This window comes from Macrobrachium rosenbergii, chromosome 49, assembly GCF_040412425.1.
Source record: "Macrobrachium rosenbergii isolate ZJJX-2024 chromosome 49, ASM4041242v1, whole genome shotgun sequence".
Lineage (NCBI taxonomy): Eukaryota > Metazoa > Arthropoda > Malacostraca > Decapoda > Palaemonidae > Macrobrachium > Macrobrachium rosenbergii.
In genome coordinates, this window is record NC_089789.1 from 6,029,115 (window position 1) to 6,056,011 (window position 26,897).

General features: G+C 36.2%; 1 protein-coding gene across 2 annotated transcripts in view; it reads left to right on the top strand.

The window, feature by feature from the left end:
• The window catches only part of LOC136832034 (hexokinase-2-like), a 37,676-nt gene extending 11,018 nt beyond the window's left edge, over positions 1–26,658 (top strand). For both annotated transcript variants that reach the window (XM_067092529.1, XM_067092530.1), the window contains exons 4-12: positions 6,379–6,467; positions 7,341–7,470; positions 8,381–8,563; positions 12,688–12,821; positions 14,526–14,638; positions 16,057–16,209; positions 17,800–17,939; positions 21,937–22,070; positions 26,157–26,658. In XM_067092529.1, coding sequence (XP_066948630.1) covers positions 6,379–6,467; positions 7,341–7,470; positions 8,381–8,563; positions 12,688–12,821; positions 14,526–14,638; positions 16,057–16,209; positions 17,800–17,939; positions 21,937–22,070; positions 26,157–26,246 — 1,166 coding nt within the window. In that variant the 3' untranslated portion in view covers positions 26,247–26,658. The remainder of the gene's footprint in view (positions 1–6,378; positions 6,468–7,340; positions 7,471–8,380; positions 8,564–12,687; positions 12,822–14,525; positions 14,639–16,056; positions 16,210–17,799; positions 17,940–21,936; positions 22,071–26,156) is intronic.
• Positions 26,659–26,897: the final 239 nt, after the last annotated feature.

Consider the following 26,897-nt stretch of genomic DNA (forward strand, 5'->3'; position numbering starts at 1 on the left):
CAAAGAACGGAGAAAGTGTGCCTAACGTGTGTCTCGTAGGCAGTGGGGACAAAATTTGCAGAGTTTGTTGAATTTCAAAAGCAGTAACCACATTCGAAGAGGCCCAATCACATTAATAAGTTTCAGATAGCGGGATTTTATCCCGTGTCATTAATATAGCAAGAATGGCAACAGTTAATTGATTTCCATTTTAAGTAAAGTGAATTCAGTCCCGTCAGGACGTCACGAATCCATTTCCTTGTCGTCTTGCTAGCGGCCACTCCATAAGCGTGATGGAAGTGGACAGCAAGTAATTTTGTTTCCCATCTCCATAACGTAAAATCCTTTGCATTGTTGGTGTAGTTAGTAAAAATTTGTATTCCTGCATTTGCTTCACTCGTTTTGTGACAGGAATTCGAGTGCTTTGTGTGGTTCAATTGTAAACAAACTCGCCTCGAGACATCGTGTATTCATCCGCCGCTCAGCCGCATTTGTTTTGAATTTGCTGTATGCTAATGGGATTCATCTGACATTTTGGAGCCCTGGTTGACCGCTCCCCATATCCGCCATCTTGAAACCTTTGTTGTTATTGGTTGATTGGGTTCGTAGCGACACAGTCACCTTTAGCCTCTGCCTCTTTGCCACTTCGGGACTACTTTGTTGTGCGAAGTAATCTCCACCCTCGGAAAATCTTAGCCAGACATAGACTTAAATAGATAGAAAATAGGATAGGGTTCCATACAACAGATAAAAACAAGGCATAATTTAGTCAGGGAATGATAGGTCTTAGTTAGGAAATATATAACAAGTTCCTGTACAAATCCACTGGCGTAAGAAATCATATAAGGAAAAGAAACTTATCATATTTTAAATCATAACTCCTCAGAGTAAGACGTATGACTCGGGCCACAGGACAGTTACAATTATTAAAACAATCTCCTAGAAAAAGAGCCCAAGACGACATATCTCCCAGTCAGAACCCTGCCAGTGTGCAGTTATAAAAATTTTACTTAAATTTTCTCAGACTGCGCAAATTTGCTTGCTGAATATCTCTCTCTCTCTCTCTCTCTCTCTCTCTCTCTCTCTCTCTCTCTCTCTCTCTCTCTCCGTGTACAGAATTCATCGAAAGTCCGGGCCGACACAGCGATAATTAATTTAACTAAACCAAATAACCAGAAACACCTCTGTCCCACAAATAGATGAGGACAAGTTAAGATTAATTACAGTTAGAAACTGTCGGTCACGAGAGAGGTCTTTTACCCAGAGTTAAGCAGAAAGTAGCCTTTCCCCCTCTGCATGAGAAGGGGGTAGTAGCACAGCGGGTACTGGGGCCAGACACTCATGAGGGCCTCAAAAGCAACCACAAGTCAATTTTCCTTCCACAGTGCCACTAATCTGAAGCACTGTCATCAGCCGAATAGCTTACATCTCTCTCTCTCTCTCTCTCTCTCTCTCTCTCTTACCTTCCCTTTCTCTCTCACTCATTTGTTACACTCGGCTGGGGTAGAGTGCATTTCCTTAAATACAAACTAGTGGACTCAAGTAAAGGGTTCCTAGGAATGCACTGGCACCATAGTGCCACCAAAAAAAAAAAAAAAAAAGGGCAAAAGGAACAGAGAAGAAAAGTCCTTTTGTACCTAAGCTACACCAGTACCTAAGGATACTGAGTGCCACCAGTGTGACCTTTACACGGCACACCCAACCACAGTGCCACCTTATTGAAAGGGTGCCACATCACTGAAGAGTCACCCTAAATCTGAGGGACACTTCCTTGCTGCCCAAGTACGTCCAGTCAACCCGGATTGATGCCCTTCCCCACCAGAACCACAGCAGCAGAGAATTATAAAGCCTTCATGGAGCTGGGGATGGCAGCAGGTCTCACAGGATTGGACCTCACCATGTGGGTCAAGGAGCAGATGGATGACTTGGCCAAGCAAGAGAAGGAAGAAAGACTCAAACGGCAGAATTATGAAGCTGTGCAGAGGAGGTATGAAGAAGAACGGAGGTATGAGGCCGAACAGAGGCAGCTGGAAGATGAAAGAGAAGAAATGAGAAGACAGCATGAGTTGGCCCTCAAGGAGAATGAGCTAGCTCAAAGAAAAGGAGCTAGAGCTGGAAAGAGCAAAAAAACAAAATGCCAATGCTATGGCTAGACATCAAGCCTCCAACCCCACACCTGCTGCCCCAAATGCTCCAATCTCGAGCATTAATTCCCTCGTCCCCAAGTGGACTGAGGACGAGCCAGAAGCATGGTTGGAGGAAATAGAGGCACTTTTCGATGACTACAGCACCACTGAGACAGAGAGGGCCTTAGTACTAGCCAAGCACTTGGAGGGAAAAGCTAAGGCAGCCCTTCGCTCACTGGAGAAGAGCCAGAGAGGCAACATGGTTGAAGCAAAGAGTCATCACGAAGGCTTATGAAATAACCCCGGAGAAATGGAGACAGCGGTTCCAAGGTCTTGCCAAGGAAGTCGGCTTGTCCTGGACTGAATGGGCCTGTCACAAGACCTGGTCTGGTACCCGCTGGTTCGACTCCTTGTCTTGCACTACATTTGATGACCTCTTCAATCGGACCATGCTGGAGGACCTTTACCAATGTGTGCCTGGGCCCCTCGCTGTATACCTAAATGATAAGCAGCCCACCACCCTTACGGAAGCCTGCCGCATGGCTGATTCATGGGAAACCTTCAACCAGTCCCACAGCACATCTCAGCAGCACATAGTGCCACCTGGGTACCTCTCAGGCTAAACTCGCCCGAAGAATGGACTGCCGAGCAAGCCTACGTGCACCTACTGTAAGATGGTGGGGCACACTGAAGCTGAGTGCCGATACAAGCTAGGCACTAACAAACAGCCTCCTACTACCAGCCAGAACTCCCCCCCCCCACTTCATCCACTCAACCCTCCCCACCAACAGTTACTGCAGGTCACTGAGCCCCTACAACGGGCCAGTGCAAATCCTGTGGTGCTGCTGACTACTACAGTGCTGGACATCCGGCCTGACCACTTCATATCCCCACCACCAAGTTTGTCAACCTCATTAGCACCTCATTCTCTGTGGCTGGGCCGCAAAAGATACTTTACCCCGAGAGGCTGGAGACCCAGTTCATCTCAGTGGCCCCCCTTAAGGACTCTAGCCTGCCCGTGACCCTTCTGGTCACGGTAGACACTGCAGCAGACATTAGTTTAATCTCCAGGGCCCAAGTGCCAGCCATTGCCACGGTTGATGAGAAAACCCAGTGGGAGAGGAAGTGGATAGAGGGCCACACCATTACCATTCCCACAGTCAACTCCAGGTCATGACACCTTGGGGCACGCTACCCCACCGCCTTGGCGTAGTGGGTGGAATTCGGCCTGGAGTGGACTTCCTGTTGGGTTGGGACCTTCTCTGGGGAAGCCCTTCTCCAACGCCACTTCACAGCCATGCTACCTCCTTCACGGAGGCCCAGACTGTAGGAGAACCCAATCAAGACAAAACCCCACCTTCCACCCACCGAAGTGGTCAGCGGAAGGGGCACACACTAAACCATTCTCAGCCTAGCCCTCTCCATTTGTGAAGGGACGGCCAACAAAGAGGTCCTCCCTTTCCCCGAAGAGACGTTCAGGAGGAGCAGTACTGCTGTAGGACATGCCAACAGACAGGCCACTCCACAAATTTGGAGGGCTGCCCAAGTAAGCAACGCCCAGCTGATGCTCCCGGGCAAGACTCTCTGAGAGGCTCTGATCTCCAGCTGGGGCAGGAATCTCTGCCACAGCCAAATTCAAGCCATCCACGAGGTATTGCACCCTCAACCGCTGCCATTGCCACTTGCGAGCCCTGAGCAGTGCCACGCTTCATCCGGCACGGATGGTGAGCCATCAATTGAGAAGGACCCTGTGCCTGGCCCAGATCATGAGGCGGATCCTCCTCCGGGAGATTCAGGATTCCTCACGGCACTGATCCTAGCAACCGTAGAGTCTCCGGCACCCCGACACGTCTTCTTCACCAAATCAGTCCCTAGAGGATGAACCCCTGGTGGACCAAACTGTTACACCTTCTCTGGGAGACCAGGAACTGGCCTCCTCGGATGCAGAGGTCGAGATCGCTCTCACTCCGGTTGTCACAGCAGTCAGAGTAGGGAGCCCTCCTGTAGCTCCTGAAACTATCCCTGACTTCACACCCGCTAGCCCTTCTGGCCTTTTCCCAGAGTCGGTGCCCTCATTACATCCTAGGTCTGACACAGATAGGCCTTGGAGGAACCCGAAGAAGAGGAAGAAAGGGTGGAAGAGAGCCCAGTAGTTGCAAAGCCATGAGCTCATCCTGGCACTAGTGCCCTCTAAACACAGTGCCTTACCATCTTAGAGGAGGTAGCCAGTGTGATCTCTTTCTCATACAGTAGCTTAGACCCAAGTGTTTACTTAGGAATAGTAACCTTATTGCTTACACCTTCCATTGAGCCGTGGTAATCACGTAAGTACAGTGTAACTAAAATCAGACAATCTAAACTGGTGAACAGAGCCACTACGCTCACGACATGCATGGCCTAAGACCTCAGTGAGGCAAGACTTTATCATATGAGGCGAGCCTCATGTATTAACCAGTAATTACCAATTGTATTGCAGAAAACCTTGTAATTTAGCTAGTTCATTGTCCCGTACGTTGGTGCTACAGTCATGTTAGGATAGGTTAGGCTAGGGAATACCATAGAATGTACCATTTGGCTAGGTCTAAAACATCACGATTATAGGAGGTAGCACGTAATAACCGTAAGCACCTTTAAGTACAGTTAGGATTCTGTAATGTAAGTGATCAAAGCTCATATCCTATCTAGAGTTAGGTAGATCTGTAGCTAGTTAGACTGCACAGGACAAATCTGCTCAGGGAGAAGAGTAACATAATAGAGGTGAACAGCTTGCTTAGTACAGACCTTCATGCCTGAAAGGGAGTAAAGGCCTTCTTAAGGGGGAGAGCTTTTATAAATATTCTGCTGTTCGCCCTCTCTGCATTATTTAGTAAGAATCTCATTCTAACAAAGACAGGAAGGCGTCTCTGTTGACGCTAAGAGAAGCTAAATGTTCAGAGGTAGGCTGTGTGTTTTTTTTTAAAAAATAACGTCTAGCAGGGATAGTTAGCATTAGGGGCCTAACCCATAGGGAGGGTTTCACCAAGTAACCTATAATGAAGGTGTCTTAAGCTTCCTTTTGCTCTGTCCTATGCATTCGGCGAAGTTTTGTCAAATTTTCAGACTGCCGGAGGCATATAGGCCTACTGACGCAACAAACAACCAGGACTGCAGCTTTGATCTGACCCGATGCTATCGCGCGAAGCACACACGTTGTGTGTAACTAATTCTTTGTGCTTCCCCTCTTACTGTTACATTGGTACTAGTGAGGCATAAAACGGGTCTTCTCAAGACTTCTGATCATCAGTTGCATGCACAAGCAACCCACATCAACGGTAAGTCAGAAATTTGACACTTTCTTTTCTTTGTCGATTTACTAGTATTCTTCCACTGTATTTCATCTTTTCCCTTTTTCACCACTTCACCACCATCTACGAGAACCAGGTATAATCAATTTTCTTTTATGAAGTCTAGTGTAAGAATAATTATTATTGCCTAGTGACGCTGTGAAAGCTATTCCCGTGCAATAAGTAGGAATTAGGGAAAGTTAAGTAAGTAAATTTCAGGCAGCCTTGTGTCTCGATCCCATTGTTCGGAAGAGAATTAGCCTTCAATAATATGAAATTGCGTGCTATATCTACCAGTATAGACATCCGTTGTGTTATATTTTTTTACGGGAGCAGGGAAAATTGACTGTGTCAGATGCTAACCAATTGTTCATGTTATTTCCTCACTATCACCGCACATTCTTTCTTTGGCGGGACTAATTGGGAAGTAAAGGGTTTTGATGTAATCCATTTGTTGCAGAGTAATCCGTTATCCCATACATTGTTCCCCGACTGGCGACCTTATTCAATTAAGTAATTGTCTGTCTTTGAGGTTAGCTTTAGCTTTAATCGACAGGTTAAGTGTACCATTGGCGAAGCAGTGCCCCATAAATTACATTAATTACTTAATAAACTCATCAGCTAAGTCCTCACACGTAACTATATATATATATATATATATATATATATATATATATATATATATATATATATATATATATATATATATATATATATATATATATATACACACACACAAACACACACACATATATACTGTATATATACATTAGATATATATATAGTTGTATAGTTTTCAATGTCTGAAGCTATTGTACTTTCGATCAAAAGATACTAAATGTAAAATCACTGTGTTAAGATCTGTGCTCAGTAGAATTATCTATGTATCTATCCAGCAATCTACAGCAGTTGTGATCTCAAACCTACCTCATTATTTTGTTCACTTTCAGAAAATGGCGAGTTTCTGGCACTAGATTTAGGAGGCACCAACTTCCGGGTCATTTACGTCAAAATGGCTGGTGGACAGTTTACTGAAGAGGTCGGTAGTCACTTTCACATGTGCAATTAAAGCTGAGATTTACTTCCATTTGTTGTCATATTTCAATACTTTTTTTTTTAAACAACTCATCCTGAAAAGAACTTATCTTTGACAGGGGGACTTACTATCTTTACCGGTGTCTTGTCCGTGTTCATCATTTATCAGAGAAAAGCGTTGTTGACATCGCCAATACTTTTCAGCATTTAAACTAAACCTCAAAGTTACATTCGACTGACTTGCGTGTCTCGATGCTATTTTTTTTTAATTAAGCGACCATAGGCTGCCTACATAGAGAAATTAATTTTTGTTCTATAAATAGTAGTAAGTCAAGGTACATCATTCACTTATTATGAAACTGTTATTCATGTGTTAAATAATGATCAAGCTTTTTGCAGTTACATGTACAGAAATCAAGAATTTGAAAATGTATATATATATATATATATATATATATATATATATATATATATATATATATATATATAAATCAGTTACCAAATACCATTCTCAGAACATATTACACACACACACACACACACACACACATATATATATATATATATATATATATATATATATATATATATATATATATATATATATATAAAATCTTAGATAACTGAGTTTCAAGTCATCTGCTTAATAGCTACACTTTTCTAGCAATCTATTTTGACCATAACCGATATATTGATAGCGGTCTGTAGTTTCGTTCAAGTTTGATATTTGCATCAACATCTTTATTTTTCGGGGAACATAATTCAAGGTGGAGTTATGAAATAATTGTGTACTCTTGTATCAATATAAAACTGTCACCTTTCAGGAACTACTGCATCATTTGATGATCAATTTCCTCTCCCCCCCTCCTACATACAGGTTGTTGATTTGTTCCAAATACCTGAGGCAATTCGGTTTGGCCCTGGAGAAAAGCTCTTTGACTTCTTAGCCAATTGTCTCTCGGAGTTTATTGCCAAGAGGAAGTTCACTGGTCGGAAGTTTCAGCTAGGTAAAATGGATATTCATAGCATAATAGTTTATAGAAATATTGGTGGGTTTCCTTTCATGCATACTGAGAATGATTAACTTAAGGCAAAGAAATTTAACAATGACAGCTCATGAGAAACTAGGTCACAATGAGAAGGCGCTTGTCAAAAGACAGTTTGTATGGCATTGGGACATCTTTCAGATATGAAGATATTGGTAAAATGGTATTTTCATAAAGTCAAGGAAATGGAGTTCTTACCTTCAGGCAAAGTCTCTATCGGGAGACTATGAATTCATACCTACAAAACATATCAGTCTTGGTACTGGAAGTAAAGTGACTAAATCCAAAAGATTTGTATTGCAAGGTCTTGCCCTCAATAAGTGACTTTGGTTTCTGAACTTTTTACTTTTGGAATTTGTCATCATCTTCTCAAATGCTTTGCTAATTAAGCTCACAAACGATGGAAGTAAACCCCCTTTATGGACAGTGTAGGCAATAATGAACTTTAATGACATCACCTCTAGGATTGAACATTTATGAGCTTCAAGGACAATTTTACAGGAATTAGATAAAAGAAAATTAACCAAACTAACGATTAACCTTATTTTGTGGAATTTATCAAACTAGCGTGTGAGTGTGTGTAGGAAAAGTTAAATCACTTATTCTTTATTTTTTCTATGATATTAAATATAAATATAAGCCTTAGACGGAAAATGTTAATTCCTTCTTTTCACTGATCGGTGAAATATTGATATAACTGAGGTTCTTAGACTATAAAAGGAGATATGTAATGAATACGTCAACCTATTCCATTTTGGAACGTTCGTAGCTGACGCATGAGGGAGTGACATCTTATAGATTCGGCGATTAAACAGATCTAGTCTTGGATTTTGTTCACCAAGTAGAGCTAATACAACATTCCTCTTTTCAGGCTTTGCTTTTTCCTTCCCAATGACACTGAAGAGCCTCGACGCAGGAATCCTAGCGTCCTGGACAAAGTCCTTCAAATGCTCAGGGACTGTCGGCAAAGATGTAGTTCGGATGTTGAACGAGGCCATCGAAAGAAGAGGTGACCTCGATGTTGCTGTAACTGCCATTCTCAGTGACGCTACAGGTAACCCACAAGGTTCTCCAGCTAGCTTCTTAGCCCCTCTCTCTCTCTCTCTCTCTCTCTCTCTCTCTCTCTCTCTCTCTCTCTCTGAGAGTTTCCTGACAACAGAGCTTTTGTGATAATAAGTTTGGATGAGCATACTAGAACCTGTTTGCGATTCTCTCAGTGTTTCGTCGCTCTCTCTCCTTATTTTAGTTTAATTTTAATAACTACTGAGGCTAGAAGGCTGCAAATCATCAAACATACTAAATTGCAGCCGTCTAGCCTCAGTAGTTTTTATTTTATTTAAGGTTAAAGTTAGCTATAATCGTGCGTCTGGCAACGATATAGGCCATGCCACCACCGGGCCGTGTTTAAAGTTTCATGGGCCACGGCTCATACAGCATTGTACAGAGACCACCGAAGATAGATCTATTTTCGGTGGCCTCGATTATGCGATGTACAGAAAACTCGATTGCCCAGAAGAAACTTCGGCGCATTTTTTATTTGTTTAGATTGTTTCTAGAATAACTCAGTCTCGTTGCAAAAATAGTCAATTGTTAATTTTTCTGTTAAGGAGAAGAGAGATCACTGAAGACCCAAATCCATTTCACATCTGACTTCCATGGAAGAAATTATTTAAACGGTCCCTCTCTCTCTCTCTCTCTCTCTCTCTCTCTCTCTCTCTCTCTCTCTCTCTCTCTCTCTCTCTCTCTCTCTCCTTTTTTTTCTTTTTTTTATTAAGAGCTGTAGTTTTCATTTTATGCTGGCATCCAAGACCGTGAAACGCACATTACATCTAAGTGTACCGAAGATCCTTAAGAAAGGACCTTGAGTGCACCTAAAGGAAGACTGAGAGTTAATACGCGTTCTGAAGAATTACAGTCAACAAATGCTTGATCTGCCTGGTAAAGACGAGAGACCTAAATATTAGTGCTTAGCTATAACTGCCGTGCTGGTGAGGCGTCCTCAGTTGACTGGACACCCTCTATGTCACTCTGCATAGCTCGTCACTTCTTTGCTTTGTTTAAGAGAGTGAAAAACAATGCTTAGCTGATTTGTAATTGGACTTTAGCCTCATTTTTCGTTATAACCATTCTTTACTTCACATTTTCATACATTTTCTTTGCTGTTAGATCCATAAACTGATCCATAGGCTCTTCCAGTAACCTCTTGCAACAGCCCTGAACAAGAGGAAAACATATTCAGGCTGTATATGGTTAGTGTAGCGGCATGCCACTCAGATGTTGCGGGTTCGCGTCTCCCCCAAGACGATGAAAATCACTGGCTCTGTGTCATGGTCAGATACTGCTGCAGTGTGGGGTCTGCGGCGGGAGGTTGGAACCAACATTCTTTGGAAGCTTGAATTTCAAGTCAATGGCTCCTGACTGCTTCTTCCATGTGAATAAGTTTCATATACTGAAATAATAATAATAATAATAATAATAATAATAATAATAATAATAATAATATTAAAAAGGATGGCTGTATTATGCGAATTTATCTTATATAGTGTCTTTTCTATCTTCCTGATTCGCTTTTCAGGCTCAGCGATGTTAGTCAGAACTGGCTGATATTCATGTTGGAAAAGGATAGTGTGCGGAATGTCTTAAAATATCAAATCAGAAATCGTTCGTCTGGATTCAGGTTCTATTTTAGGTACCGTCGACATGTTTTCGACCAGCTCGTTGGTCATCCTCTGGACGTTTGCAGAAGGTCTGAAGAAACGAGGTGCTCGGGTTGGTATTTATAGGGGGTTTCAGACCTTCTGCAAGTTAACGACCAACGAGCTGGTCGAAACATGTCGACGGTACCTAAAATAGAACCTGAATCCAGACGAACGATTTCTGATTGGATATTTTAATAAAAGACTTCCATTTCCGCACACTACCCTTTTCCAACATGAATATCGGCCAGTTGCTGACTAACATCGCTGAGCCTGACAAGCGAATCATAAGGAAGAAGAAGACACTATATATAATAATAATTTTTAATAAGACTTGTTTCAAAGAGGGTCTAATAAATAATAATAATAATAATAATAATAATAATAATAATAATAATAATAATAATAATAATAAAAGAATGGCAACTAGGGAGCAAAACTGCTAAAGATGAATGTGATCAAAGTAGCCTTAATGGTCTGGTCTTCTTGAAATTGGGCAGAAAGTTCTGATTGGACAGGAAGGAACCTCTTCCTTAGCATTCCACATTTATTCTGGAATATTAAGAAAAAAATGGACTGGAACAGCCTCCCAGCGGATGTCGTGAAATTGAAACTTCGGAAGTTCGAGCAAAAATGCAATGAATTACCAGCCTAAGACTATTCTTGCATCTCGATACATTTTTATCAATTTATCTATTTATTAATTTCTTTTTTTTTGATAAGTGGTATCTCTTCTTTCTGTATTTCCCTGTACTTCCTCTTACTTCTTCCTAATGAACACCTTATTATTTGGAAGCTTGAATTTAAAGTCATTGGCCCCTGTGGGTTTGTACCATATGAATAGGTTTCACCTACTGAATGAATGACAGACTGATGGCTATCTTCTGGTATGGGTTACTTCTTCACAAAGACAATGAAGTTTACTACTTAACCAAGGTATCCAACAGCCACCTGACCACGTTTAGGCGGCCCTGCACCTAGGATGTGACAGCAGGCCTTAAGCAATAAACCTAATAAAGTCACAGTAAAAGGAAAATCAACAATGCTGAACTGGGCACGAATCCCGCAATAAAGAGAGAAAAACTGAAAAATAATCTGAAGGACAAGCAACACAAACCTAAATTATTTACTTGCACGTTTGCAAGCAAATACAAAATAAACATCGATCGGCAACTGAGCAACATCGGGTATTGAACGCAACTGACAAATCAATCCAGCGACAAATAAACATAAAAGTACGAAAATATAACAAAGTTACCCGTCCAGGTGAACTCAGATCGACACATGGCGCTTCTAGTCAAACCCTGAGTTGACATATTTAGTTAGCTCAACCAAAATTGATTGCAAAGAGCGCAACAACCTCCATAATATAACTATGAAGGCTGCCATTCACTTGCTCCAGTCCTGTGGCTTAAGGGTTTGAGGAGGCGGTGGCTATCACAGAAAAAGGATTTGTGCCTCGTATGAACAACAAAGAATCATTTTATATTGCATAAACACAATCTGCTGTCTTACCATGAAAATCCTTCACGATTGCTTTCAGCCATCACTTGGATCTGGAGGTGAAAGAAAATAGGGATTTAGAGTGGGTGGTGTGCCTTCAGACACTGGCTGACATAATTTCTGTAATTTACTAAACAGTAATTCTAGATTCAGTCTTCACGAATCAACAGAAAAGTTAGTCTTTTGTAAAAACTATAAGGTTTTTTTAATTTTGCGACACGAATCTTGAGACCATGTCATCCTAAACTTTTTTATCTTTTATCAACAATCTATCAGTTATCTGTCTATATATTATCTAATCTATCAATCTATCTATATATATAATACCAATAACTGCTATTATTGTAAAAAACTAGGAGGACATATATCTATAGATATATTTATATATATATATACATATATGCATTATATATATATATATATATATATATATATATATATATATATATATATATATATATATATATATATATATATATATATATATATATATATATATATATATATATATATATATATATATATAATATATATATATATATATATTAATATATATATATATATATTTATATATTTTATTATATTTCCTAGAATAGCACTTGGAATTTAATACATCTATTTCTAGTTTTTTTATTCATTTTTGAAATGACAGAAATTTCCACCTACCGTTGTAAGTGCCTCTGATAAATTCTACAACTGTCTGACAGTGACGACATTTTCCTTAAAATCATAAACATTTCATCATATTTTTGAAAATTACTTTAGAAAAAATCAGCAACAAAAGCTCCCTAGAAAATTCATTGTTTTATTTTTCTTTATAAAGCTATGTATATTACACAACAACTAAAAGCTGATCAATAATTGCCATTTTTGTCCTGTTCCATATTTATATCATTATCATCCAGTAGCCTTTATTCACTTTATGATTCTTGCCTGTAAATATATTTGTGCTTATTGGGAAATATGTTCTCCACCGCAGGCACCCTTGTACAAGGGGCATACCTGGACAAGCGATGCGCCATGGGAATGATTTTGGGAACTGGATGCAACGGATGCTATATCGAAAAGGTCAAGAATATCGAGAAATGGCGCGGAAAGCACCCGGAAGATGAGGCAAGTCAAGGCTGGTAGGAATATTTCTTTAAGGCTATTTAATGTTGGCTGATAAGGCCGAAAGGTGGGAGTTTCACTCATGTATTTTATAGGTGGGCAAAAATGCCCAGCATTTTCTTGAGTAAGTTGAGTTTATATTATTATTATTATTATTATTATTATTAGCCAACGTATTCAGTATGAGGGACAAAGCATACCAACTTAGGCCGGTCCCTAGTCCTAATATATTTGGGGTGTTGGAGAGTCTTTCTCTTGGGGAAGTTTGACTTATATAAATATTATATCATATCGGCAGACCTAGCCACTGGGGGACAAGCCACCCCAACCCAGTGCAGATCACAAGCCCGGATAAATAGGGAGGGTTGGGGCAGGAAGGGCATGCGTCCGTGAAACATCTGCCAAAATCAATTATGAACTGAGCCGTTCGAGATAAAAACAGCTGGAGGAAGCTCATAAGAAACAGCGACCCCAACTAGGGATTGAGCTGAGAAGAGGAGGACGATGAAGATTATTAATATTATTATTATTACTTGCTAAGCTAAGTAGAACACTAATAGCCAAAACGTCCCGATAGGTAAAGCAGCCCAGTACAAACAAGTAAAAGATACGCCAAAGTTTCTTCGGCGCAATCGAGTTTCCTGTACAGCCGCTACAGCGTATAATCAAGACCACCGAAAATTCTGTCTTTCGGTGATCTCGGTATAATACTGAGTGAGTCGTAGCCCATGAAACTTTAACCCCGGCCCGGTGGTGGCCTATCCTATATAATTGCCAGACGCACCATTATGGCTAACTTTAACCCTGAATAGAATAAAATTTATTAAGGCTAGAGGGCTGCAATTTGTTATGTTTGATGATTGGAGAGTGGATGATCAACATACCATTTTGCAGCCCTCTAGCCTCAGTAGTTTTTAAGATCTGAGGACGGACAGAAAAAGTGAGGACGGACAGACAAAGCCGGCTCAATAATTTTCTTTTACAGAAAACTAAAAGATATTATTTTAGAAACTGATATTTTATGGTATCCAAAAGTAGGTGATAATCACAGAAGAAGCATTTATCCAAATATATCAACCCTGTATGCTTTGATTGCTCAGTGTTTGTCATAGGAAGGAAGGAAGAAAGGAGACAAATTATTTATTTACGATAAAAACTGCTAGTAATATCATGTCCCGATCTTTTCCTAGACATTTTAGGTTAAGCATTTTAGCACAAGTTATTGAAAAGAGTTTACTACTGGATACGCATGGATAGTTACTTATGCCTTCAACCATAGTTTTAGCACAAATATTAACGCCCATGCTCTGATGATTTTTGATGGATAAGAGCATTTGCATACTAAAGTATTAATATTAAGTAATAGGCTGATGCAGTCTTTATGCCAGTAAACTGCAATTAATACTAATTCTACTGATAATACTATGCTATAACTGCTCTGTAACTACTGGAAGTGACATTAGCCCAATTTCAGAGGCATATTAGAACGCCTGTCCCTCTTCCATCCTGTCATGCAAAAATTATATCCTAAGAAATTACAAACCTCACACATCAGGCATTTTCTTTCTAGGCCAACACGTACTTCCAGTTCTGCTATTTTCAGAATTGTTGCACATCTGTGCGAAAAGAGCCCGGATTTTTGTCGTCACCTTAAAAGAGGATTAATTATCCGATAAGATTGTGAGGATTAATGAAAGTCTGCTTCAGGTGATTGTCGACATCGAATGGGGAAGTTTCGGAGACAACGGCGTCCTGGACTTCATCAGGACAGAATGGGACAGAGCGGTGGATGCCCAGTCGCTGCTAGCTCATTCATACACGTAAGCTTTATTATTATTATTATTATTATTATTATTATTATTATTATTATTATTATTATTATTATTATTAGCGACACATTCACACACTGAAGATGTAATTCTTATTGTAGGTTTCTTTCAGCTTTCATTTAAAATAAAAATGCATTCATATGAGACTGGTCTAAAACATAGCTTAGAAAAATGAGAAAAAAAATGTTGACAATAAGATATATATATATGTACATGTATACACACACACACATACATATATAAATATAAATATATATATGTATATACTGTATATGTGTGTATACACATACATACATATACATATATACACACATCCACACATATATATACACACATACACACATATACACACATATATATATATATATATATATATATATATATACACACACAAACGTCCTTTAATAATCAATACACAAAGGACACACACACACATTGTACACAATCATATGTGATAAATAGTCATATATATATATATATATATATATATATATATATATATATATATATATATATATATATATATAAATTTCTAACCCCCATGGGACCGAACCCCGGTCTTTCGAGTGAGAGTCCAGTTAATCATAACCTATATGCAGAGTTATTGTTCTCACATTTTTTTTTATTTATTACAATGAAACACCTTGACACATCTAGAATTAACCAGAGTAAAATACAAAACAATTGGACAATTTAGTAAATATTTTGAAGTATCCAGCTGATAAATGATAAGCCTGTTCGTACACACTGGCCGAATTCTCTTAAGAATCTAATATATATCGCGAAAAAGGTTAGCGTTCAATAATTAAAAATAATTTTAATGCACAAAAGGTTGGAATGGTATATAAAATTTAGGCCTAAGACCAAAGACTGGGACATACGAGGTCGTTCAGGTGTAATAGGAGAAAAACCTCGCAGGTGCACTATCAAACAATTGTTAGGAAAGGAAGATGGAAGACAGCGAATATGAACGGAGATACGGTAAAAGTAATGAAAGGGGAGGCATCTAGGGGCCGAAGGGACGCTGCAAAGAACCTTAAGTAATCCCTACAGTGCACATTGTGCGGTGCACTGACGGCACTACCCCCCTACGAGGATACATAAAAGGGTAATGAGTAAAATGTAACGCATAACATCTATCTTCAATAGAGGTACTTTTGAACGGTTGAACAATATTACTTTTTTACATCACTGTTTATGCTTAGGCAAAGATAACCATTTTAGATTTGTTTCACAATTTACCATTATATTCTAATCTTCATAAATGTAAATATTTCCCTTATCTAAACAGGCTTGAGAAATACTTTGAGATCTTGATGAAGAGATTCATATCCATAATCACCATTTAATACCTGCCCTCTTTTAACTTCTGATCTTACCTGTTCCTTTTTTCATTGCTACTCAAACAGGTTTGAAAAATATATCGCTGGAAAATACTTGGGCGACTTGTTTCGGGTGGTCCTGTTAACTCTGGGAAAGGAAGGACTTTTCTCTAGAGGCTCCTTAGGAAAACTAGAAACTCAGGGGTCAATAACCACTAAGAATATCTCTGATATAGAAGGGTAAGTTGAAAAAGGGGCTTAGACTTTTAGGACATAATTCTTATCATTTGTTATTGTCATTTCGTGTGTAACAATATTTTCATCTTACCTGAATTTTAAATAAAACTGTTTATTTTCAAGTTATAAAATCACATACGTTTTCAACAAAACGTCCTAAAAATCAAACGCGTTTTCAACAAAACTGTTTATTTTAAAGTCCTAAAACTCATACGCGGTTAAAAAAATAAAAAAAACTTTATTTTCAAATTCTAAAAATCAAACGCGTTTTCAACAAAACTGTTTATTTTAAAGTCCTAAAACTCACACGCAGTTTTAAAAAATTGTTTATTTTCATCTCCTAAAAATCGAACGCGTTTTCAACAAAACTGTTTACTCTAAAATCCTAAAACTCACAGGTGGTTTTAAAAAACTGTTTATTTTCAAGTCCTTAAAATCGAAAGCGTTTTCAAAAAACTGTTTTTTCAACAAAATTGTATATTTCTAAAAACTGCCCTAAAAATCAAACGCGTTTTCAACAAAACTGTTTATTTTAAAATCTAAAAAACTGTTTATTTTCAAGTCCTAAAAATCAAACGCGTTTTCAAGAAAACTGTTTATCTTAAAGTCCTGAAACTAAAACTCACAGGTGGTTTTAAAAAAACTGTTTATTTTCAAGTCCTAAAAATCAAACGCGTTTTCAAGAAAACTGTTTATTTTAAAGTCCTAAAACAAAAACTCACAGGCGGTTTTAAAAAACCGTTTATTTTCAAGTCCTAAAAATCAAACGCGTTTTCAACAAAACTGCTTATTTTAAAGACCTCGAACTCACAGGTGGTTTTAAAAAACTGTTTATTTTCAAGTCCTAAAAATCAAACGCGTTTTCAACAAAACTGTCCATATTAAAGTCCTAAAACTCACACGTGGTTTTAAAAAACTGTTATTTTCAAGTCCTAAAAATCGAACGCGTTTTCAACAAAACTGTTTATTTTCAAGTCCTAAAAATCGAACGCGTTTTCAACAAAACTGTTTATTTTAAAATCCTAAAAGTCACAGGCGGTTTTAAAAGACCTGTTTATTTTCAAGTCCTAAAAATCAAACGCGTTTTCAACAAAACTTTATTTTCAAGTCCTAAAAATCGAACGCGTTTTCAACAAAACTCACGCGGTTTAAAAAAAACTGCTTATTTTCAAGTCCTAAAAATCTAACGCATTTTCAACAAAACCTTATTTCAAAGTCCTAAAATCACGCGCTTTTTAAATAAAACTTTATTTTCAAGTCCCATAAATCACACACATTTTCAACGACACGGTTCATATTAAAGTCCTAAAACTCACACGCGGTTTAAATTATCTTTATTTTCAAGTCCTAAAACTCAACCGCGTTGAAAAAAAAAACTTTATTTTCAAGTCCTAAAACTCATACGTCTTTCCAACATAACTGTTTATTATTCAGTTCCTAACAATCACATGCTTTTTCATTAATACTTTATTTTCAAGTCCTATAAATCACACCCGTTTTAAACAAAACTGTTTATTTTCACGTCCAAAAAATTAAGGAAAATATCTTACATTTATTTCTTCAACTAATAAACAATATAATTTACTCTGACAGGGATGCTTTGAAGGGATCAGCAAGCAAAACTCGTGAAATGCTCGAGACCATTGGTTTGGAGTTCGATCAAGACGACATATTGGTCACCCAGTACATCGCTGGTGTTCTGTCTCACAGAGGCTGCGTTCTCGTTTCCATATGCAAGTTCTCTTCTTTCATCGTCTTTCTCCCTCCTCGTGTCTGTTGTTATGTTAGAGCAGATCTTTTCATGATAGATATATTAATCATAAGTGATTGTCCGTAAATTTTCAAAACTGTATTTTGCTTATTTCATATTTGTTTTAACCTAACGATTTGCTCGCGCCAGAGATTCAGTTACTCTTTTGATGCTTCGCAGCAATGCCTGTGTGACTGAAGTTACTCGAGTTTTTGTTTTATAATGATAGACACACTTAAATTTATATATATATATATATATATATATATGTATATATAGTATATATATATATATACATAAATTAAATATGTCTATCATATATATATATATATACATACTGTATATATATATATATATATATATATATATATATATATATATATATATATATATATATATATATATATATATATGCGCTCTCACCTCGCATTCCAAGCTGAATTTCAACTTTTGATTTATATGTAATGAGCTAACGCTAAGTTATGTCGCGTATAAATTTCCCCCATAACCTTCCTTATCTCACTTATTAGCACGTGACTGAAATTTATATAAATGACAATATTTTGACAATTATATATGTGCTTGTCCTCTCTTTCACACTTTCACTCTCTCTCTCTCTCTCTCTCTCTCTCTCTCTCTGTCTCTGTCTCTCTCTCTCTCTCTCTCTCTCTCTCTCTCTCTCTTGCATTTAATTTAAAAATATCTTGGTTCATGTTTGTAACTGAAGTCTGGTGTCAATTTCAACAAAATCTTGAAACGCTATTTCGAGGAATCCAAGCAGAAAGAGTTTATCATTGCAGATCTTCATCAGTATGGTATTCTTTGTATACATTTTATGTAGTAATAATATTTTAATTTACATTCCATAATAGAATAGAATAGAATAGAATAGAATACAGAATTTTGGCCAAAGGCCAAGCGCTGGTACCTGTATGTCATTCAGCGCCGAAAGGGAAATTGAAAGTAGTAAAGTTTGAAAGGTGTAACAGGAGGAAAACCTCGCAGTTGCACTATGAATCAATTGTTAGGAGAGGGTGGAAAGTAAGGGAATATGAACGGAGGTACAGTAAAAGGAACAAAAGAGGTTGCAGGTAGGGGCCGAGGGGACGCTGCAAAGAACCTTAAGTAATGCCTTCAGTACACCACATGAGGTGCACTGATGGCACTGCGGGGTTTTAATACAAGTAGCCTAGATAAGCCCTTGTCTTAAAACAGTACCTTTTACACGTGGCTATGGCTAATGATACTGATATTTTCTTAACTCTGCCCAAAAGGTATTAAAAAGATAAGTCGGGTTACTTAAGCCACTTCCCACACTCATACATTTTGTATGACAATGTATCTTTGTTCCTACCTGACACTGTTTTGGGTCATCTAATGGGTATGCGTTGATGAAGTGAGTCCTTTACTTCCAAGGTTGGATTATTTTGCATTCGTATAATGCTATTGTGTTTTTTATTACAATTATTTTGCAGCTAGGAAATGCTTCTTTACTTTTTCATTATTATTTTGTTGCTATGAAATACTTCTGTATTTCTCATTATTATTTTGCAGCTGTATAAGGCCGTATGCTTTTTCATTAACATTTTACCGCTATAAAATGCTTCTTCTGTGCCTTGTAATTATCATTTTGCAGCTTAGAACGCTGCTGTACTTTTTCATGATCACTTTGATGCTATATAATACATCTGTACTTTTCCAAATTTATTCTGCAGCTATAATGCTTCGGGGCTTTCCCATTATTATTTTACAGCAATATAATGCTTCTGCACTTTTTCATTTTTATTTTCCAGCTCTAAAATGCTTCCTCACCTTCCTCGCTATTATTTTGCAGATATAAAATTCCCCTGCACTTCTTCATAATAATTTTGGAGCTATAAAAGCCCTCTGTACTTTTTCCATTATAATTTTGCTGCTATAAAATACTTCTGTACTTTTTCATTATTAATTTGCAGCTATAAAATTCTTCTGTACTTTTCACTATTATTTTGCTGCTCTGAAATATTTGTGCCCTTTCTCATTATTATTTTGCAGTTATAAAAGGCCTCTAAACTTTTTTTATTATAATTTTGCAGGATTAAAATTCTTCCGTACTTTATCATTATTATTTTTCGGCTATAAAATATTTCTGTACTTTTTACATGATATTTTGTAGCTATATGATGCCTCTATACTTTTCATTATTAATTTGAAACTTTAAAATGCTTCTGTACTTTTCATTATATTTTGCAGCTTTATAATGTTTCAGTACTTTTACAGCTATCATTTTGCAGATATATAATGCCCCTATACTTTTTCAATATTAATTTGCATTTATTTAATGCATTTGCATTTTTCATTATTGTTTTGCAGCTATAAAATTATTTTCTACTTTTTCCATTATTATTTTGAAGCCAGAAAATGCTTCCGTACTTTTTTCATTAATGTTTTTCATTCATGAAATGCTTCTGTATTGTCTCTGTAATCATTTCACAGCTGCAAAATGCTCACGTACTTTTTCATTATCTCGCTGTGGGTATAAAATATTTCTTTACTTTTTAAATTTACACTTTGCTGCTACAGAATGCTTCGTTACTTCTTACATTAACACTTTGCTGCTATAGAATACTTTTTTACTTTTTACATTATCACTCTGCAGCTATGTACTGCTTCGTTACTTTTTACATTATCACTTTACTGCTATAGAAGACTACTATACTTTTTACATTATCACTCTGCAGCCATGAAATACCTCTTTACTTTATATATTATCATTTTGCAGCTACAAAATCCATCTGTACTTTTCATTATTATTTAGAAGCTACAGAATGCTTCTGTACTTTTCATTATTATTCAGCAGCTATAAAATGCTTTCGTACTTTTCATTATTATTTAGCAGCTATAAAATGCTTTTGTACCTTTTATTATTATTTAGCAGCTATAAAATGCTTCTGTACTTTTCATTATTATTCAGCAGCTATAAAATGCTTTTGTATAAAAATGCCTTTTATTATTATTTAGCAGCTTTTGTATAAAATTTAGCTTAAAATGCTGTATTTTTCATTATTATTCAGCAGCTATAAAATTCTTTTGTACTTTTCATTATTTTTAGCAGCTATAAAATGCTTTTGTACTTTTCATTATTATTTAGCAGCTATAAAATGCTTTTGTACTTTTTATTATTATTTAGCAGCTATAAAATGCTTTTGTACTTTTTATTACTATTTAGCAGCTATAAAATGCTTCTGTATTTTTCATGAGTACTCAGCAGTTATAAAATGCTTTTGTGCTTTTCATTATTATTTAGCAGCTATAAAATGCTTTTATACTTTTCATTATTATTTAGCAGCTATAAAATGCTTTTGTGCTTTTCATTATTATTTAGTAGCTATAAAATGCTTTTGTACTTTTCATTATTATTTAGCAGCTATAAAATGCTTTTGTACTTGTCATTATTATTTAGCAGCTATAAAATGCTTCTGTACTTTTCATTATTATTCAGCAGCTATAAAATGCTTTTGTACTTTTCATTATCATTAGCAGCTATAAAATGCTTTTGTACTTTTCATTATTATTTAGCAGCTATAAAATGCTTCTGTACTTTTCATTATTATTCAGCAGCTATAAAATGCTTTTGTACTTTTCATTATTATTTAGCAGCTATAAAATGCTTTTGTACTTTTTATTATAATTATTTAGCAGCTATAACATGCTTCTGTACTTTTCATTATTATTCAGCAGCTATAAAATGCTTTTGTACTTGTCATTATTATTTAGCAGCTATAAAATGCCTCTGTATTTTTCATTATTATTTAGCAGCTATAAAATACTTCTGTATTTTTCATTATTATTTAGCAGCTTTAAAATGCTTTCTTACTTTTTACAGTATCAGTTTGCAGTTATAGAACGTTTCTTTACTGTTTCTATCACTATTCTGCAGCTTCTGCACTCTCTTCATTATCACTGTACGAAGCCTCAATACCCTTTTCATTAACCTACAGTAGCCGGACTCCTCCTCAAGCGAATGGAACGCCCCCACTGCACCGTTGCGGTTGATGGCTCTCTCTTCAGATGTCATCCCAGATTCAAACCTTTGTTGGAGAAGTTGATTTCAGAGGCGGCGCCAGGGAGATCGGTAAGTTGCCGAACTCTGAATATAAATAACAGTCTTTTATCTGTTATTGCCAATGACATGACGTCTGGAGATAAATAACCGTCTTTTATCTATTATTGTCAATGACATGACGTCTGAAGATAAATAACGGTCTTTTATCTGCTATTGTCAATGACTTGACGTCTGAAGATAAATAACGGTCTCTTATCTGTTATTGTCAATGACATGATATCTGAAGATATATAAGTGTCTTTTTTCTGTTACTGCCAATGACATGACGTCTGAAGATAAATAATGGTCTTTTATCTGTTATTGTCAATGACATGACGTCTGAAGATATATAACTGTCTTTTATCTGTTATTATCAATGACATGACGTCTGAAGATAAATAACTGTGTTTTATCTGTTATTGTCAATGACATGACGTCTGAAGATAAATAACTGTGTTTTATCTGTTATTGTCAATGACATGATGTCTGAAGATAAATAACGGTCTTTTATCTGTTATTGTCAATGACATGACGTCTCAAGATATATAACTGTCTTTCATCCGTTATTATCAATAACATGATGTCTCAAAATATATAACCGTCTTTTATCTGTTATTGTCAATGACATGACGTCTGAAGATAAATAACGGTCTTTTATCTGTTACTGTCAATGACACGACATCTGAAGATATATAACGGTCTTTCATCTGTAATTGTCAATGACATGACGTTTGAAGATATATAACCGTCTTTTATCTGTTATTGTCAATGGCATGACGTCTCATATAACCGATCTGTTATTGTCAATGACATGATGTCTCAAGATATATAACCGTCTTTTATCTGTTATTGTCAATGACATGACGTCTGAAGATAAATAATGGTCTTTTATCTGTTATTGTCAATGACATGACGTCTGAAGATAAATAATGGTCGTTTACATGTTATTGTCAATGACATGACGTCTGAAGATAAATAATGGTCTTTTATCTGTTATTGTCAATGACATGACGTCTGAAGATATATAACTGTCTTTTATCTGTTATTGTCAATGACATGACGTCTGAAGATAAATAATGGTCTTTTATCTGTTATTGTCAATGACTTTTGACGTCTGAAGATAAATAATGGTCTTTTATCTGTTATTGTCAATGACATGACGTCTGAAGATAAATAATGGTCTTTTATCTGTTATTGTCAATGACATGACGTCTGAAGATAAATAATGGTCTTTTATCTGTTATTGTCAATGACATGACGTCTGAAGATAATAACTGTCTTTTATCTGTTATTGTCAATGACATGACGTCTGAAGATAAATAACGGTCTTTTATCTGTTATTGTCAATGACATGACATCTGAAGATATATAACTGTCTTTCATCTGTAATTGTCAATGACATTACGTTTGAAGATATATAACCGTCTTTTATCTGTTATTGTCAATGACATGACGTCTGAAGATAATAACCGTCTTTTATCTGTTATTGTCAATGACACGACGTCTGAAGATAAATAATGGTCTTTTATCTGTTATTGTCAATGACATGACATCTGAAGATATATAACTGTCTTTCATCTGTAATTGTCAATGACATGACGTTTGAAGATATATAACCGTCTTTTATCTGTTATTGTCAATGACATGACGTCTCAAGATATATAACCGTCTTTTATCTGTTAATGTCAATGACATGACGTCTGAAGATAAATAATGGTCTTTTATCTGTTATTGTCAATGACATGACGTCTGAAGATAATAACCATCTTTTATCTGTTATTGTCAATGACATGACGTCTGGAGATAAATAATGGTCTTTTATCTGTTATTGTCAATGACATGACGTCTGAAGATATATAACTGTCTTTTATCTGTTATTGTCAATGACATGACGTCTGAAGATAAATAATGGTCTTTTATCTGTTATTATCAATGACATGACGTCTGAAGATAATAACCGTCTTTTATCTGTTATTGTCAATGACATGACGTCTGAAGATAAATAATGGTCTTTTATCTGTTATTGTCAATGACATGACGTCTGAAGATAAATAATGGTCTTTTATCTGTTAATGTCAATGACATGACGTCTGAAGATAAATAATGGTCTTTTATCTGTTATTGTCAATGACATGACGTCTGAAGATAAATAATGGTCTTTTATCTGTTATTGTCAATGACATGACGTCTGAAGATAAATAATGGTCTTTTATCTGTTATTGTTAATGACATGACTTCTGAAGATATATAACTGTCTTTTATCTGTTATTGTCAATGACATAACGTCTGAAGATAAATAACGGTCTTTTATCTGTTATTGTCAATGACATGACATCTGAAGATATATAACTGTCTCATCTGTAATTGTCAATGACATGACGTTTGAAGATATATAACCGTCTTTTATCTGTTATTGTCAATGACATGACGTCTCAAGATATATAACCGTCTTTTATCTGTTATTGTCAATGACATGACGTCTGAAGATAATAACCGTCTTTTATCTGTTATTGTCAATGACATGACGTCTGAAGATAATAACCGTCTTTTATCTGTTATTGTCAATGACATGACGTCTCTAGATATATAACCGTCTTTTATCTGTTATTGTCAATGACATGACGTCTGAAAATAAATAATGGTCTTTTATCTGTTATTGTCAATGACATGACGTCTGAAGATAAATAATGGTCTTTTATCTGTTATTGTCAATGACATGACGTCTGAAGATAAATAACGGTCTTTTATCTGTTATTGTCAATGACATGACGTCTGAAGATAAATAATGGTCTTTTATCTGTTACTGTCAATGACATGACGTCTGAAGATAAATAATGGTCTTTTATCTGTTATTGTCAATGACATGACGTCTGAAGATATATAACTGTCTTTTATCTGTTATTATCAATGACATGACGTCTGAAGATAATAACCGTCTTTTATCTGTTATTGTCAATGACATGACGTCAAGATAACATCTGTTATTGTCAATGACATGACGTCTGAAGATAATAACCGTCTTTTATCTGTTATCTGAAGATAATAACCGTCTTTTATCTGATTATCAATGACGACGTCTGAAGATAATAACCGTCTTTATCTGTTATTGTCAATGACATCGTCTGAAGATATATAACTGTCTTTTATCTGTTATTGTCAATGACATGACGTCTGAAGATAATAACCGTCTTTTATCTGTTATTGTCAATGACATGACGTCTGAAGATAATAACCGTCTTTTATCTGTTATTGTCAATGACATGACATCTGAAGATGAACGGAAGGGTATCAGGAGGGAGTGTCGGTGTCAGCAATTCAGGATGTAGCCATCACACGGTGTTTAATATTGACTCCAACTTGTTAATTACTTTTTCCACCTGCTCCCTGCAAATAAATTTGTTTGGTGAAGTGTTGTATTGCACACTCAACGTAATTATTAACAAGACAGAAGTGCTATGACAATGAGTAGCGTTAACTATCATATTTCTGGAGACTAACTTATTGTAATTATGAATCTATAAACATCCAGCGTCCCTGAAGCGTCACAGAGAATAAATATTTTTCGGCAACTGAGATGTACTGCTAGTGGCAAATAAATGCAGTAAATTGAGTTTTTCATGCTGTATGTAATTTACTTAAACACCAGCGATTCCTGAGGTCAGGAGAGCAATCCGATTTTGGTTAAAATTGCCGTCACAAAAAAATAAAATTGAATTAAGGCATTCGTGGAAGCAATGCTACACAAACAGATGAAGCTGTCCTTTTTGTAACTGATAGAAATGAAAGTCAATCAGTCTCATCTTATCTTTTTCATATTTGCCAGAGTACCTAAATGACTCAGCACTTTCAGCCTTCCACTGTGTATAATAACAGTCGATCCCTGTTACTAGATTTATATATATATATATATATATATATATATATATATATATATATATATATATATATATATATATATATATATATATATATATATATATATATATATATATATATATATTATATATGTCTGTGTGTGTTTGTATGTATATGTATATATATATATATATATATATATATATATATATATATATATATATATATATATATATATCTAGTTCCTTATTCCTTTTGCAGTTTGATCTCCGTCTAGCTCACGATGGATCGGGTAAAGGTGCGGCCTTGATTGCTGCCATTGCAGAGAGACTTCGAAAACGGACCTCATGAGATACTTCAACATGTTGCAAATACACGTCGGAAACTTGTCGCATACATATCACCAACAAGTTGAAAACAAGTCGACGATCGCAAGTGGAGCACGAATCTAGCGAATGCTGGATAATCGTATGAAGCACTGGCTATGGTTGCCAACAAGTTGTTGACTTGTATCAAACATGTTTGTAATGTGCTTGGACTCAAGTTGTCGACATGTGTTCATGACGTTTTACTACGGTGTAGACGAATTCTTTCTCTCATGGCTCAGCTCCGCTTGCTAAGCAGAATAGTCTTTTACAATATGTTATTATACTTTTTAATCGGTCGATTTGATAATTGTTAAAACCCCATTAAAGTTAGATAAAGCAGAGTAAACTCTCAGAGTAAATTGGTGTTGCAATTAAATTAAAGCAATTCAAGTTTACCGACATTTTTTTTTTACTTTAACTTTAACTAATGCAGCCGGCGTTATGGCTATAAGTTACCGGCACTGATTTTTGTGTCTCAGTTATTCTGTCATAACATCAATTTATTTGTTTTCAAATGAAATGAACAAATGAATATAATAACAGCCAAAGGGTTCCTAAATGTATAACCAGATATTACATCAATTTACTATTCATTTTTAAAAACTATCAAGAGAAATGTCATCAATTTGGAATT